Raw genomic sequence first — 17736 nt, 5'->3', positions numbered from 1 at the left:
AGGCCTGACTACGTGTGTGTGGAGTCTTGTCCCAGCTTATTAGGCTGCCAGCTAAGATCTACACTGTGAGGAATATTCAACCAGAATCCTATGATTTAAGTATCAAACTACCTGTAGGCTTAAAATGGCTCTGAAAGATTGTAGCTTGAATTCATTGCAATTACAGTGGATCCCAACGGTGACCCTCTGACTTAAAATGTGGCTGAATACACATTTTTCATTTGACGGAAGCACAGTTTGCTGTTTGTTTCAATCCATCCAATAGTTTTTGCTACATTTAATTCAAAACCACAAATACCAATCTCATGGTGGCGCTAGATGAAAAGTCAGAGAATGACCAAAGTTGGTGAGATATATTTCAGTCATAGACCAACACGGTGGACCGACCAAACAGACACTGACATCCATAGAGCTACGCTGCCAGGATGAGTAAAAGGAATGAGTATTTGAAGTTGTTTCACATGTTTCTAGATATTTTTTTATATTTTTTATTGCAGTAAAATAGGATTTAAAATTGTAGAAGGTATTGAATGGTTTAATTTAACTCAGTTTAAGGTAGCAAAAACATAACAATTCCTATATTTAGGTGATTACACTAATGAAAACATACCTATGAATATTATATTCAATTTCTGTCATTGTCCTAGAAGTTACACTCTGGACCTTTAAGAGGAAGTTTTCCCCGTAAAATTGATGTCATGTTTTGGGATGAAACTGCACAGTTGCTGAAGGTGTAAAAAAGATAAAGATAAAGATAAAGAAGCGATACCAAGCAACAAGCCACTTTCTATACACTGGATGTTGACGACCCACTTCCAGTCCTTGTTCCCAGCTCTGTTCAGCTATCCCACATGATGTCTGTGTTAATTTTCATCAAGACCAGGCGCAGAAACACACACTGGCATATATCGTCCCACACACTTGTCAAACATCTGAAATGAAGATAGAAAGGATGTTCCACATGGTTCTGATAAAAACAGAGCTATGGTCGGCATAGTTTACTTGTTCCCAATCTGTGATTAATTCTTTATGTAAAGTGCATTGTGATGTGAGGATGAGGAAAAATTGCTATATTATAAATAAATGCTAAAATTGGTCCCTATTATGAATAAATCATGATGGTTAAAATGATGGTTGTGAAATGTACTCATTTTATCTTGGGGAAAAAAAGGTAGAAGATAGAAAAAAACAGAAAACATTTGGACTGTTTCCAGCTTGCAAATGAAGCAGAACACATGCTCTCAGTGTGACAATGTTTATACAATCTTTCAGCAACACCACTTAGATGAACTTACAGATATAGGGAAAATATCAAGAGTCTGCACATATGTTGATTTTCTGGAGTCAAAGGGCAGAGTGGTAATTTATGATACTGAAGATTATGATTTATGAATTTTGTCACAAACAGGCTGATAGACCGTGAACAGATTGTGGTTCTCCTCTAAACTAAAAACATATCTGAATTCAGTGAAAGATTCATCACTGTAGATATAATTCTCCTGCAACCACTCACTCAAAACTGATACTAACTGAACGAAACTATAACTGTGTTGATTATTTTATAAATAAAAAGTGGAAGATCTCTTTAAAGTTTATCCATGTTTTCTTATCAGTTGTGTTAGTTAGTCAAACTTCCCTCTCAATAAGTTTCTTATAATCACAAATATCAAAATATAGCCTCTACTCATCTCTGCTTGAAGCAAGGAGCTTGAGGCTACATTAGTTGAACATGAATAATCCAACCAAACTGTTGGCAGGTTGCATTGTGGGTAATGTAGGCAACACATTTTAACAAAGAATGTATGGAAAAAATAGCATTCTGCTGCATCAACTGGATCTTTTTTTTAATTGTCTATAGATGAGAGCAGGCATATCTCACTTTCCTGTGGTCATTACATCATCATTAGTTAATGATGCTACTGAGTAAATGATGCTGATTGTGCCTGTAGATTGAAGCGAACCAGAAAAGAGTCTTAGTGATGGTGTAACTGAAGTTTTTACTATGAAAAAATATGTCCCTACCATAAAACACCTGCTTTTAGAATGGAGTTTGGTTTGTTTTCTACTTCTTTGGCAATAAGCACAAAAGAGACAGCAATTCTGCTTCGCCACAGCAATGCAATTAGCAACCAAAACAGCAAAATAAAGTCTTGTTGACATATAAAATGGCTTGTCAGAAATATGAGACTCAATAAGCTGTATGGTTCATTCCACTTTGATGGAGGCAGAACCCATCCACCCCTATTTCTTTAATTTGTTCTATATAACACAATAACCTTATAATTTTCCCGACTGGTCATATGATTCGAGCTCTTAATAGCTAAAAAGAATACAGAAAGCAATATGGTATTCTTGTTTTATTCTATTAAAAGACCTCAGAATTTGATTTACTGCCACATAAATTAGATGGACTGCTTTCACCCAAACGGGGATGGAGGCATGATGCAATGTCAAAGTCCCCAGATGGGATTTGGAAAAAGTTGAAGCTTTGATTGGAAACAAAGTGATCATACTGGGAAACGTGCAGTTATACATGCATTTTTAAAAAACTATTTATAGTAAAAGTACAACATAAAATATATGCACAATTAAATTGGCGTTTGAAGACAGAAAGCTGGTTGCTTACACTGGAACAAGCTGCTTATGCTGTTTTCATTCAGTAATCTATACCATCTTTCATATAAGAGAACTTCAGAAGAGTTCATGCTCATGTTGTTGTTTTACTTACAACAGGTGGAATTTGTAATGAAAATCTCATGCTACAAATCTGCATTACATATACAAGGTTTTTTACTGGTAGTGAGGTAAAGGTCTAACAACCTCTGGCACCAAACATTACAGACCGGGATCAGACTGCTGCAATTACATTTAATTAGATTTGTCAATGTTAAAATATGTGTATATGTGAGGTAACATACAGTAAACACAAAAAATATGTCTACAACATTCTGTGTGTTCACATTTTGTGTATCATCTTCTAGTCCTTCAAATCATATTATATACACACACATATATATATATAAACCATACATAGCCTAAAGGAAAATGTAGAAATCCCTCAAAATCTTTACCACTAGATATGAAAACTGTTTCAAAATGATTTATTATAAAATCAGCTGTTACCCCGAATGCACTTTTCCGCCAAGTGAATGTAACCTAAATTCTTTCAGTGCATCATACCGCCTCAAGTCCCCTAAGAAACAAGCCAGAAACCACAGTGCAGAACATGTTTGGAGGCCAGTAGCCTACTTATCTCAATAGAATGCAAATAGAGATAAATATAAAATCCAAGCCAGGATGAGAATAAATCTGCCTTTTATTTGTCCCAGTGCCTCCTCCAAGCGACCATCAGAATGGACTATGAAATAATTATCGCTTCTTCTTGTTCTGCAGGAAAAGACGACTCAGGGGGAACATTGTGAGCTCACCCTAGACCAGATTTGACAAGTGATGATCTAATACAGATGACTATGCATTATTGCAGAGCTTAAAAATCTTTATTTACCTTCATTTAACTATGCCTTTTTTACACTGTTACACTGCTAACTGTGAAAAACTGCCCACAGGGCCCAAGAACCCCAATGGCCTCCAAAAGCTCTAGGCTCACTGTGTGTCAACTGTCAACTACATTTACCATGTAAATTGATTCATAGAAATGTTGTTTTGTACCACAGAAGCACAAGGTCAACTGACATGATAAGGGTCTTAGGATGGATCCTGTCGTATTACCTGATCTTGAGGCCCTGTCTTGAAGAGTGTCCCTGTCTTAGCCTGGCCCCAAACTCTGAATTTCAGTTTGTCTCAGACCTGTGGCCCCTTTCTGCATGTCACCCCTCCCTCTACCCTCTTTCCTGTCACTCCACAGCTGTCACTATCAATTAAAATTATTTCTTGGCCATGTATATGTGGAACAAACTATAAAAAGACTACAGGCAGGGAAGAAACTGCAGAGAGGATGAATTAAAGAAGAAATAATTACAAGGGGTCATGTGCCCTTGAAATTTAAATAACTAACTAGTCCTACTGACACTAAACTGAGGACAAACTAGAGGTTTAAATAAGTAACTCCTTACCTGAGTAACCTCATTTCTTTGATTAAGATGGTTACTTAAACGCATGTGAACGCACTGACGTTCACACGGAATAACGACATAACAGCAACAGCTATCCCTGTATCAAAATCTAGTTTTATGACCTTCAGTTTTTTCAGTATTATCATTACATGTTGCATATTCCTCAATTTATTTTGTTTGTGTTTCATTAATTCATTTTTAGTTTACAAAAACAAAGCACCAGCCTATTTCAGCATGTCATACACAGTGCACAGAGAGTGGGAGGATCAGGGGGTTAATGGGGACGTAGCAGCTCATATTTGCTCCCTAGGTTAATCCGACCATGCTAGGGATTACAGTTTCCACATGTCTGCCTTATTAAACTGTAAATAATCTCAAGTATGTATTATACATAAAAAAAGTGTTTCTAGCAATCTTTGTCTTTGTAGAATTCAAGTCAAGAAATCTTATTGTACTTGAGACTTTCTGACCTCTCAGCAAATTCAGATTCCTGACTGACAGGCAGTATGTGATAAAGATCCACTGAGCAGCTCTTTACTCCAGTTCTGGGGACTGTTGAGCTGTGTGCTGAGACACAGAAGCTTGTTTGGCCAGATCACCTGATACGGCGAGAGATCTCTTCCATCACCGTGATCCCGAGGCCAAGGACCCACTGAAATCACAAATACAGAGGAGTGCAGAGCTTGTTAAAACCCACTGAAGTGCAGAGGAGAGACTGAACTGAGTCAATAAATAATTACGCAACTATCAGTGATTACATGCAGGACACACTTGGCTCGTATGGTTCGGGGTCTGACTGTTTATTATCTTTCATGAAACTATCTGATAAAGACTTTAGCTACTCAGCTTCCTCTGCTCATATGTTCCCTGAGGGAAGCACATTTGGATTAACAGCAGACCAAGTGGAGCCATGTTGAATCACTTTGTATTTCTTTACATTTCTTAGAGAAGCAAAATTCTTAGATGTTCTGATCACTGTTACAAGCTGAAAAACTAAAAAGCTTTTTTTTATAATAAATTAAACAAATACTAGAGTAGCCTGTTAGACTGTACATCTAACAGTTTGTGTTAAAAATAAACTGAAATGATTCATGGATACAGAGTAATATAATAAAGTGTCGAATAAATGACTACAAATTCTTGTTTCATTCAAGCATAATGTAGTCTTAATGATTCCTTGAAACAAGTGGATAAAAGCGGAGGTTATATATGATAGTGTTGTTCTCTACCACATACAAATGTTAGTATAACTTTGAAGCTACTTAGGAAGATTTTAAAGAAAAACATCAGCGTTCAAGAGGTTAAGATCATGGTTTTTCCATATTTAAAAAAAAAAGAAGTTATTCAGTATTAACTGAATGAAACCCTTATTTAAGTTTGGATACTTGTTGAGAAAAAACATGGGAAACTACCAAGGATGGTCATGTGAAAAATGTATTCAGGAAAAAAATACCTATTGACATCAAAATATATCAAACTATTATCTTATAATAAAATAATAGATTGTAAAAAGAGCCACTTTAATTTCAATATTTCATGGGAAGCACAGGGGACAAGTGTTTGCTCTGTGAGGTAAAAATGCATATGATAATTTTCTGTTTTATTATATTATTTTATTATTGCCCCAGTGTTCAAGTGTTGTGTGGATACTGTCTTCATTATTGGTGTATTTCACTTATTCTCATTTACTGAAAGAAATCCTGTCTTTCAATATAACACAAGCTAAAACAAACATTATCCTGAAAGACAATCACACCACACCATCCCACTTCAAATGCTGATCCCAAGAAAAAGCATTAAGGTTTTCTTTATTGCAAATTTCTTTTCAAATTTATCAGTTTTTAAACTCATACAATTCTCTGAAAAGACAAAAAACATACATAAAGTGCTGTTTATTAACAGGGTGTCCATGGTCTACAGTCAGCACACACAAAAACAATCATGAAGGAGAGTAGACCATTTTTGTCCATGAGTACAACTATAACAGCTAGAACTTGGAAGTGATTTAGGGAAATCTGCCATTCCGCTGATCAGTAACAGCAGGACAATATAATCCCATTTCTTGAATCGATTCAAAATTAATGTCAGTGAAGAATCCCTCATATTTTTTTAGTTTTGGATGATGTCTGCATGAGCATCGACTCTTTTCTAGCTTTGAAATACTGAAGAACACAATATTGAAATTAAGAACTCTCCTAGATTGAATGAACAAAATAACTTCTGTTCGTTATGGGATTTTATTGGCATTTCATTGGCAGAACATATTAAAGAAGAGGGAGGCAAAAATGGGTCTGTATTCAAAACACATTTTTTTATGATTCCAGGAAGACGGACTTAACCACAGAACAATGTTGCCTTTCTTTGGTTATTAAAGTTAAACCAACCTTGAAAACTTTCCATTTAAAAGCTGCAATCAACTGCAATAAGAGAGTGTTTCATTTTCTGCACATATAAACATACAATACAGTACAATACAATAAAGCATTCAATAATTAATTGCTGACTTGAACATCTGCTCTCATTCAAAGTGCTGCATTATAAGAATATAATGCAAAACTGAGACCAGACTTTTCCAGATATTAGTTTCATTACAGAATCAAGTTATGAAATCAACCTCGGTCTAAGTAATTCAATTACTATATTATGTTCAAATGACATATTGCCTGGTACTGCCCTTTTGAGAATAAACTTATGGCATCCATAAGTCTAAAATCATAAAAACAGGGACAACAATGGAAATAAGTCCAGGACTTTATTGTCTATCTCTGAAAAGGTTTGATATATTGTATTTTCTAAATATATTAGAATGTTGTCAAAACTAAACTGTACAGTGTCCCTTAATGTCCCTAAAAAATACTTTTCACTTTAATAATAATAAAGTGAAATACCATCAGATGGTGAATGGAAGATGGAATTGAATGTCACAGATAAACTTGATGAAAGTTCATGTCTACACCTGGATTTCTGCTTCCAATAGGCTTGCAGTGAGGGGCCCTGAGTCGAGTCTGATACCCCCCACCCCGGTCTCCGAGACGACTGGTGAGGCACTGGGGGTCCTAATGGTGAGGGAAGACAGCGATGGGGAGAAACTGGGTGTCATGGCTGAAGGAGTAAGTCCTGTGTTCCTGGCTAAGGGGGAATATGCATATTTAGGGTAGGAGGGCTTCCTTCTTAGACTTGGCACCCGCCCTGGCTTTCGTGGAGGTACAGTTCTAATGCCAGGCTGAGCCACTCCCGTTATAAGAGGTGGTGGGTACATAAGACAGCTTGCCTCTGCTGCTAAGTCCTCACGGCCGCCTTGAAGCTCCTCGTCAGGGAGCATCCCAATATCGGTGAAGACAGACGCTAGAGTCTGGAAGCGTGGTTCCCAGTCCAAAATGTAGTCCCAGTTGTAGCTCCCCTGCAGCTGCTCCTCTAGACACAACAGTGAAGAGAGAGAATCTGCAGAGGCGTGGGCTTCAGAGAGGGGAGCGTACCCATTCATCCTCATGCTCTCTTCCAAATCCTTCACTCTAAGTATTGCAGGAAGTAGTCCCTCACCTCCTCCCTCTTCTTTGAAGTGGTGGAGGCTTTCTGTACTAGCCAATCCCGAGACTAAACTTTTATTGACAGGTATAATGTGCTCTGGCCCAATATCGATAGAGTGGCAGGAGATAGTGTCCCCAGGTAAAGCAGAGTCTGGGATCTCTGTGGTCTGGTTGCATTGCGCAGATTCGTCTCTTTTTTTCCGGCAGGGGTACTCATTAATCCACTTAATCTCCTGGTCCTCAGCGGTCTCACCTTCTGCTGATCCACGGCCACTCGAGTCTGACTGATTGTATGGGTTTGATATGTCCCTCTTGGTCACCAAGATACCGGGCCTTTTCATCTCCTGCAAAGAGATGACACTTTGCGTTTGGCTATTGGATCTACCGAACGAGCCTGTGCCGTGGTTCAAGTTTGCAGCAATGGCAGCGGCCTTTTTGATTGCCGCTTCCTTGATCTTGTACTTGAGAACCAAGCACACAAAAATGAGGAGAACAAGGAGGAACATGATTAGTGAGATACTCAAACTGAGCATGTGCGCATCAAGAGGTACCCCGGTGAGTGCTTCTGCTGAACTTGAGATATTGACAAAAACTAGGCAGTTGGTGGTCCTTGAGGCCAATCTGGGACTACCTGCAGACACTACCAACTTCACCATGTCCTCACTAGCATGGCTGCCTCTTTTACGATATACAGGATCTGACACAAAAATGGTACCAATTGTTTTATTTATTGAGAAAAACGGCGATGACTTCACAAGGGAGTACTCCACCAGCCCGTCCAACCCTCCATCATGGTCCATCGCCATTACATAACCAACTGCGTCTCCTGGCTTGGCATTTTCGGACAGGATGAAATGGTACTGCTTTTGGGTGAAGATGGGACTGAACTCATCCACTCCCTTGATGGTCACCTGCACTCTCACTGTAGCCGCTTTGTCGCCTTTGTCCCTGGCCTCCACTACAAAGCAGTACTCACTCTCGCGTTCATAGTCAAAGGTCTGTCTGGTGTGAATGTCGCCTGTTAGGGGGTCGATGGCAAAGGCCTCCTTCTTCTCAGGGCTGCCACTGCCATAGTCCATGAAGCAAGAGGACAAAATAGAGTAGGTGAGCTGGCCGTAGGGACCTAAGTCATTGTCAACAGCATGGACAGAACAGGTGTGGGTAAACGCTGGGAGGTTCTCCAGCACAGAACAGTTAACAGTAGGGAACATGAAGTATGGAGTGTTGTCATTTTCATCCAGCACTGTGATAAACACCACTGTAAAAGCCACTTTACGCTGTTCAGATGATTCACCGCCATCAGATGCTCGGATGGTGAGGGTGTATTTTGAGTCCTCCTCATAGTCAAGCGAGTGGTTGACCACCAGAATGCCTGACTGAGGATCAAGCTTGAGGTGTCCTTTGCTGTTCCCAGAGATAATGTCATACCGCAACAGGCCATTGATTCCCAGGTCAGGATCATGAGCAGTGACCTGGGACAGCCTGGTACCTACATGGCTGTTTTCACTCACCTGTGCGTGGTATTCTGTGCTGGAAAAGATGGGAGCATTGTCATTGCAGTCTGTCACAGTCACCATAACAACAGCAGAACTGTTTAGTGGAGGCGTTCCTCGATCAGTAACACTCACTGTTAGTGCATAGCTCTCTGTGGTCTCGCGGTCTAAAGGGTTGCACAGAACAAGTTTTCCTACATTTCTCATCTGATTCTCAACCTGAACCATTTTTACTTCCAGACAGAATTGCTTCTCCTCATTTCCTCTGATGATGGCATAGTCCAAATGGGTGTTTTCAGGGCTCCAGTCTTGGTCCTCTGCAGACAGCGTTAGTAGGGTGGTGTCTGTGGGCGTATCCTCTGGTACAGTGAGCGTGTACATGTCCTGGTGGAACAAAGGCGCATGGTCGTTGGTGTCCAGAATCAGCACATCTATGGAGGTGACTGTAGACAGCACAGGATCGCCTTCGTCTTTGGCCTCAACCAGAAGATGGATGAGGTTGCTGTTTGTGATGGCCTTCAAGGGCTTATTGGTAAAAACAGATCCTGCAAGACAAAACATGTTTTTCAAAAGCTGCATTAATCACCATTTTTTATACTAACAGTGAATTCAGCAGTACAATGTGAAGGGAGTTGCTCATAGTGACAAATCCAAGCTTATTTGAGCTGACAGTTACCAATGAGACTAACTAAGGTTCTGTTCTATTCATGTCAGACCAAATTGAGGTGCTGTTACTGTGCATGCTGGCTCATTGGAAAGGTTCTACTACACTAAATGGAACAAAACCTTAATTACGATTATTGATGACACCTGTGTTTACCCTACAATTTTATATCAAAATGGCTGCTATGAAAAAGGTCTATTGTTGTTGTTTTCCGACAAAGTTAGCAACTAGCTCTGAAGCTAGCCAGCCATTTAGCCAGCTAAAGAGTTCCAAATGAATGCTGATGTTAGCTCGACGTGTAAATGTGTAAAAATGTTCACCATAACAACTTTATCTGACCGAAAGAAATAACTAAAATCTGTGTTACCTTTAAGAAAACGTATGTCAGTCAGACATATGTTGATGTCATCTAACAATGAAACTGCTTACAAAATAGAGAAACTTTAGGAAAGATCTGACATCTGGTCTCACCAATGTAAAACTATGGAAGTCTTTTCAATTGATTTAACAGATGGTTTAACAAATACACAGATTGTTCCTGGATTCGTTTCTTTTTCTGCATAATAACTATAAAACATGTCTGCTTGAAAGACAATTTACTGATAGTTAAATCAAAATTGTTCTTGTCATTAGACACCGCAATGCAACATCATTTCCTGTGTGACTATACTTTAATGAATTCCATATGCAGACTGTAAGAGCAAACTTTATTCTTGGATAACAATTAAGTGTTTGTCCATCCAATTTATGATTCCACTTCACTGCCACTTAAATTTCTTTACATGATGACTTTATTAATTCAGAGGCTCTACTCTATAGCAGCACCATTCATTGTTTGGAAATGGATGGAAAAATTGAGAGGCACTACACCACAAAAAGCACCATATAAAATCTCTATTTGGAGAGCTTTAGTCAACATTGATGCAAATTTCACTTTCCATTAGTGTTCCTCACCGCAAAACAGGGCAAATACATTTCTCTGATATTAAACTTTGGAGTTCAAACATGATAGGAGCCCATAAATCACACTTGAGTGGAAAAGACCAGGGCCAGAACTGACTGAGGAGTAGTGGTTTCCTTTCAGCTCTGTAGGATTTATCTTTTTTCTTAAGTTTAGGGATTTTTAAAAGGGAGATAATAGGATAGGCATGGCTCCTCTGAAGCACTTTATCTCAATGACTTCTAATTGCCTTCTCTGCTGCTTCTCTTTCCCCCTGTCTAAGGAACTCACTTGCACATCCAAGACTACAAAAATATAAACACTGCTACTGGCAGAATGACAACTCTCAGTAACGTCTGATACTGTATGCTGAGCTGCTCATAACCAGGCGAAGACTTTCTTTGTGCTCTTTTCATTGGTGCGTGCCCCTTTAATAAGATGGATGAATATGAGAATCAGACAGTCATAAGTCTTGCAACTTGCAAGTTAATGTCTTTTACAGAAAAACTACAATACATTTTGGATCATTGTTTTATCCTTCTCGCGACTTCTTAACCTCCATTTTCTATATACTGAGTAATATCCTATATTATGATTAGATATAGACACACACACACATGCACGCACGCACGCACGCATACACATACACACAATGATGGTTTTTCTGACAAAGAGAAATTTATATCAGAGCTCATTCAGGATGTCTTTTCCATCCGTTAAGCTGTTCTTACCATTGTCTGGCTCAATGTAAAAGCCTTGTAAAGGAGATGAAAGCAGTCTGTATGTGATCTTGCCGTTGAGTTCAGAGTCTCTGTCCGTAGCAGACACTGACAAAACTAACGTATCTGCTGAAACCAACTCTGACAACTCCACCTTGAAGAGAGAACAAATAACGAGACATCTATAACAACATGCTGATGTATCCTTTCCATTCAGTCAGATAATACTTTCTAATAAGGCATACATACAAAGGCTTAATTACAGGTTAATAAAGTTGTACTGAGGTTTTTTGACTCATTACAAGCAATTGTAAGAACAACCTTTTGGGTTTCTAGGTTTGTAAAATCTCTTTGGCTTCAGGAGAATTTGGCTGTTTTAGTTAACTAGATTTTGACCATTCTTTTTTTAAATCAGTCTTCCCTGAGCTAGCCAGAACGACAGACCAGGTTATACTGAACGGTAATGTACATGATGAGTCTGTTGTGAGAAACATGTCTTAAAGTCTTTGTAAGTTTTTACAGTGTGAATGACTTTGTGACCAATTTGTTGTTCTATATCAGGCCAATGTTTGTGCATGTGTTTTCATTGTAATGTCGCCAAGGTCTGGTCTACAGCAGCAGTTCCTTGATCCAAGACAGTTTTCTCATATGGGACACAATAAAGTAACTCTCGACCTAAATGAGGCACATGGATTTTTACAACCTGGCAACCCAAAAATTGTCCTTATTATTCTCTTTAATAAATCATCAATACAAAATTAATTCACCATCATTTACAACTTAGAAATCCCAAATAATGCATGCCTAGGTAGAAGCTTGTTCCTTTTGTCATTTTACAATGCTAACAACATGTATATACCATTTTAGTCACAGCTTTGTGACCCAAACCAGTTGGTATATTCTGCCATTTTTTAATCGATAAATAGATAATCTGTACCTGGTAGGAAACCTTAGTGAAAACTGGAGCATTGTCATTGATGTCAAGCACTTGAACTTTGACCTCTCCAGTGGTCTGGTAGAGGGAGTCAGAGGCCCAGACTGGCAGCGTGTACTCTGTCTGCTCCTCGTAGTCCAGAGCTCGAGTCAGGGTAACCACACCAGTATATCGGTCAATAGCAAAGGGAAAATTGGTGCTGCTGTTGTCTGAAAAGCTGTAGGTGATGGTTGAGCTCAGGTCTACGTCGTTTGCAGTGACCTGGGTGACCATGTAACCTGCTGGCAGATCTACAGTAAAACAGAAGATGTTAAAATAGGAAACAGACAAAGAACACATACATAGTGTTTATATCCTGATTGTTGAAAGTAGTCAGAGAGCAGTGGGGGTCTTACTCTCTGCTATAACTACAGGCTCCATGGGGGGGATGGCAGGGCTGTTGTCATTGACGTCCACCACTTGGACCCTGATGGTGGCAGTGCTGATGAGTGGAGGGTTCCCCCTGTCTGCAGCCTGCAGAACCAGCCTATAATATAAAGACAGTAAACAAATTATACCACTTAAACCAAATGCATTTAGTAGTAGTTTGTGTATTGTTATGGTGTTAGAGCTTAACCGCAAGGATATTCCATTATAGTTTGATTTCAGTCTCTTTTGCCTTGTCAGACAGCTTTCTAATCAGTCCCTCCAGAAGTTGTGATGTTGCGATTACAACAATTAACGCAAATTCAACTAATCCCCATGAATTACTCACAACCTTAGAATTGTGTCCAATCACCACAACTTTTCTGCAAAATTTGACCAATCATGTAGTTGTCTGCAAAATTTGACCAATTATGTAGTTTTCTGCAAAATTTTAACAATCATTGTAGTTTCCAGCAAGTTTCACCAATTATAGCAGTCCCCTACACGAAACACTGAGCCATACCAACCTACTAGCGATTTTATTCTCACTGGAACAAGTTGAATTAGATTGGAATGAAAAGATCTTAAACTTTTCATTTTGTCCCACAATTTCATTGCAAAAAAAATCCTAAAAACAATGCATTTTAAAATAAAAGCTGCCATGAAATCAGACATTTTAGACTCCAAGAATCCTAAAAAAATTCCACAAAATCCTGAAGGGACTGTCTAATGAAGAGGGAAGTATGCAGTCATAATGAAATTGCTGGACCAGGATGAGGGGCCCATTTCGTCAAATTTTTAACAAAAGATGCAATTTGCAACATGAGATAATTTTCTCTAAATCATTTAGTAGACATGTTTCACTAACCCACGCATAAGCTTGCAAGAGGCCTGTAGAACTTACATATTTTTCTGCAATTTGCAAGTGACAGTGATTTGTGAAACCATTTGCAAAAACAGTATGTGGTGTTCTCGAATCACTTTAAACTGGCCCTTTACGGGCCCTCGCACTGTGACCACACACAGTAAGAGTTGACTTCTCATTTAAACTAATTTGAACTAACAGAGAAGTCCTGCTCCTGTCTCCTAAAAAAAAAACAGTTACAGCTTACCACAAGGTTCAACAGTGTGCCAAAGGCAACGACCCATGGGATGTGTGTGTGTTAAACACTAACAAAATAATACTTTAATATCCAATTAAAAAATGTTTAATATGGAAAGCTTTTATATAACTACTATTTTATTATTACTATAAAAAACTATTAGTAAACTCACAGATGCTACAGAGGCGAGCTATGAGAAAAGATGTAACCCTTAATTTCATAAATAGAAACTTAAAAATCTTTTGTCTTGACTACATTCTAGAAAAAAGGTTACATAATGTTTTTTAATATGGTCGGCATACTTGTATGAGGGGGTGATTTCACGGTCCAGTAAGACATTGGTAGCAAGAATCCCACGAACAGAGTCTAAGATGAATGCTTCGTTAGGGTTACCGGACACGATGGAGTACTCGATCTGCCCGTTCATCCCGCTGTCAGCATCAGACGCAAACACCTGCAGAAAATACGGACAGGGATCGTTATTAATACGATCTTATCACAACGAAATATATAGAATATTTCTAATGTCGAGCTTAAGTATTCATAGTATCTACCTGCATAATGTAGGTGTTGTGCGCTTGCCCTTCCCACACAGCTGTTCTATAGCTGCTGTGTTCAAACACTGGTGCATTGTCATTCATATCCAGCAGGCTGATGGAGACCCTGCAGTGAGCTGTCTGCAGCCCACTGTCAGCCAGCACCACCAGTTGGATCTGAGGGCTCACCTCAAAGTCCAGAGAGTTATCTTTCTGCACACGGACCTCACCTGGATGAGAGAAAAAAGCAAAGGTATACCCCAAAATCTGTGCAAAGCCAATATCAGAGCCTGATATTGTCATTATATTTCAAGATCAAAGTGTAATATTTAATTTAAAATACAGTATATTTAATAACATATTCCAAATTATAATATTAATATTTGACAACATTTGATAACATTTCCTACTTTGGCATCAGCCATTTTCACTTTGGCCTCATCAGATCAGTAAAAAAAGGAAGGGAAAGAAATGGAAAGGAAAACATAACTTTTGATCTTTTAAAAAAGGTGTTGAAAGAAGCACTTTTTGGTTCAAGTTTCTGTGGTAACCCTAAAAAATATCCAGTCTTATGTCAGTATCATATTGTGTATTTGAGTCTAACTGTGTCTACTACAATGCTTTATACAGACATGAATCCAAAAAAGGGTTTGGGGTAGAAAATGATAAAATCAGGCACGCAACAATCATAATTCTTTAGGGAATACTTGTATATAAACAACCAGATGAACTTGATAAGTTGAAAGGGCATTTTGAAGAGACACACAGAAAGTAACTACAGCCCAAATTGGTTGGATTAGATTGGTTAAACATAAACAATGGTGAGGACTGAAAATCAAAGGTTAATTTCTGGATACTTATGTGGAAAATAAAATGCATGAGTGAATGAGAATTTGTGCTATTAGCATAACTTAAATGATGAAAGCATGCATTCACATAACAAACATACCATCTACTAATCATAACTCCAGCAACAACTTTGGATGGACAGCAAGAAAAAGGAACAAAAACAGAGTTTTGGTTTGCAAAATTTCACGTTTCTTACCAGTGTGACGGTTGATGGAGAAAATGTGATTCTCGTTGCCACTAAATATGGTGTATGTGATCCTTTGTCTGCTGTTGGTTTGGTCATTGGCCTCCACTTTTGCAATCCAAGTGCCTTAAGAAAGAGAACGTAAAAAAGGTTTTTAATAAATATCAGTGAAAATAAAAGGAAAAAAAAGGTGGTAAAAACTTACCAGCTCTACTGTTCTCCTTGACAGTAGCATTGTACACTTTGTTTGTGAACTGTAGTCCTTCATGTTCTCCCTTCAGATGGATAAAAAACAGGCAGGTGGAGGTTAAAACAGGTCGCCCTCGATCTGAGACCACAACCTGCAGCTTCCTCCCGGAAAAACCTGCTCTCACTCGTCTTCTCAGGGAGATCTCTCCTGTTTCGGCGTTGATATCAAAAAGATTTTCCTCATCCGACAGCATAAACTGTATAGTCCCGTTATCACCCTGGTCGCCGTCTGTTGCCGTCACCGTGGTTACAATCTGGTTTGGTAAAGTCCTCATGGAAACCCATGCGTTGATGGGATTCTGGTCACAGACCGGCACATTGTCGTTCACATCTTCCACCTGTATGGTCACTGATGCCACAGAGCTCAGTGGTCCTTGAGTGCAGCCGTCAGTAGCCACAGCTCTGAGGGTGTATTGAGCCCTGCTTTCTCTATCCAGAGACCTGGTGGTGCGGATCACTCCTGTGAAAGCGTCTACTGAGAAGGCCCCCTGGCTGCTGTCCTCTGTCAGAGAGTAGGTCACGTCCCCGTTGGTCCCTTCGTCAGGATCAAAGGCGCTAACACGCAGGACCTCAGCTCCTGCAGGTAGGCCCTCACTGATGGAGGCATAGTAGCTCTTACGGGTGAAGGAGGGGATGTTATCGTTCTGGTCCAGCAGCACCAGCTGGAGTTGGGTGGAGGAGCTGAGCGGGGTCGGGCCATAGTCACGGGCCTGTATGGTGAGTGTGTAATTCTGTCTTTCCTCGTGGTCAAGGACCTGTGTGGTGCTGACAACACCTGTGTGGCTGTTGATGGTGAAATAACCTCTGTAGTCCTCACCTAAAGACAATAGATATAAATTAAAGGATAATTCTAGACTGTCCCATTATTTATCTCCATTATAGTGACATTGTATCACTGAGATTGAACATTTCTATGACTAAGTCCAACACGAGCTGTCAGACATTCACGCAGGTTGTAAACAACAGTTGAGCCAGATGTTCTAAGCCAATGGTTTTCAACTGGTCTCACCTTGGGACCCACATTAAATTATGACAAACTTTTATAGCATTCAAACTAAGCAAAAGCACATTTTCATCCCTGCAATCAGAGCACATTACTCTAACAATAAACTGAGAACGAACATCACAACTGTGTGCTGCTTCCTCTTATGAATATGAATTACATTAACATCACAACCGCAGTAAGGCCCACAAAATTAGGCCCTTTTTTGTGATATTTATGGTAGCTTTTCTGTCAAAATAAAAGTCAGACATCAAATAGCTAGGCATTTAAGATGTAGTCTTTCTTTTTTTTACCACCCATTTAGAACTGCCCCCACCTCTTGAGAAAGCATGGTTTAAATCACTTTATTTGAAGGTGAAACCTAAAGTGAGAGTATGATTTGAACCAGTAAGTTGCTTACGGGAATGGATTTTTATAATGGGCAGATTGGGTAATTTTATAATTTGCCTCAAATGTCTGCATTTGGCTTCACCTTAGGGTTTTTTAAAACCCTTTATATTTCCCCTTTGAACTCCTTTTACACAATGTCAATCAGTTCTCAGATCTAAGCAGTTAACTTGAGTATAATGTTACTACAGACAGAAATGACGGCCAAAACTACAAAATTATCATCCGGAATCCAGATAGCTTGATACACAGAGCAGTACCTGATATACCTTACCTAATATGGAGTAGTGTATAGTTCCATTTTCCCCGTGGTCTGGATCAGAGGCCTGAGCAGTGTGGACCACGCCAGGAGGCAGATTTTCTGGGAGGCTGATCTGGAAGGATGACTGCATGAACTCTGGAGGGTTGTCATTGTCGTCCAGCACAGAACACAGTACGGTGGCTGTACCCGACAGAGGCCTTGTGCTGCTGTCACGAGCCTGAACTGCAGACAGTAATTGAATGGAGTTCATACTTTTTTTCCTGCTTGAAAAAAAACTATCAGGGTTCCCATTATGAACTGTAGTTTCTATTCTTATTGTGGCATTTTCAATTTATTAGATGGCTCCCAATAGAGACGGAGACAGGAAAAAGTCAGCGAGGGGGGGGGGGGGTTATGACATGAGACAAG

General features: G+C 39.3%; 1 protein-coding gene across 1 annotated transcript in view; it reads right to left on the bottom strand.

Annotated features, from left to right (window-relative positions):
- Positions 1 to 5888: 5888 nt before the first annotated feature.
- Positions 5889 to 17736, bottom strand: part of dchs2 (dachsous cadherin-related 2) — a 32698-nt gene continuing 20850 nt past the window's right edge. Inside the window, exons 12-20 of the mRNA XM_035659374.1 lie at positions 17341 to 17550; positions 15633 to 16493; positions 15440 to 15553; positions 14413 to 14624; positions 14161 to 14312; positions 12746 to 12876; positions 12354 to 12640; positions 11429 to 11570; positions 5889 to 9638 (exon numbers count right to left, since the gene is read on the bottom strand). Coding sequence (XP_035515267.1) covers positions 7024 to 9638; positions 11429 to 11570; positions 12354 to 12640; positions 12746 to 12876; positions 14161 to 14312; positions 14413 to 14624; positions 15440 to 15553; positions 15633 to 16493; positions 17341 to 17550 — 4724 coding nt within the window. The 3' untranslated portion in view covers positions 5889 to 7023. The remainder of the gene's footprint in view (positions 9639 to 11428; positions 11571 to 12353; positions 12641 to 12745; positions 12877 to 14160; positions 14313 to 14412; positions 14625 to 15439; positions 15554 to 15632; positions 16494 to 17340; positions 17551 to 17736) is intronic.

The sequence above is a fragment of the Morone saxatilis genome, unplaced genomic scaffold (genome assembly GCF_004916995.1).
Source record: "Morone saxatilis isolate NCDOM2014 unplaced genomic scaffold, NCSU_SB_2.0 Contig17, whole genome shotgun sequence".
In the NCBI taxonomy this organism is placed as follows: Eukaryota; Metazoa; Chordata; class Actinopteri; family Moronidae; genus Morone; species Morone saxatilis.
Note: the sequence above shows the minus strand (reverse complement) of the source record. Positions and strands in the feature narration are given on the sequence as shown.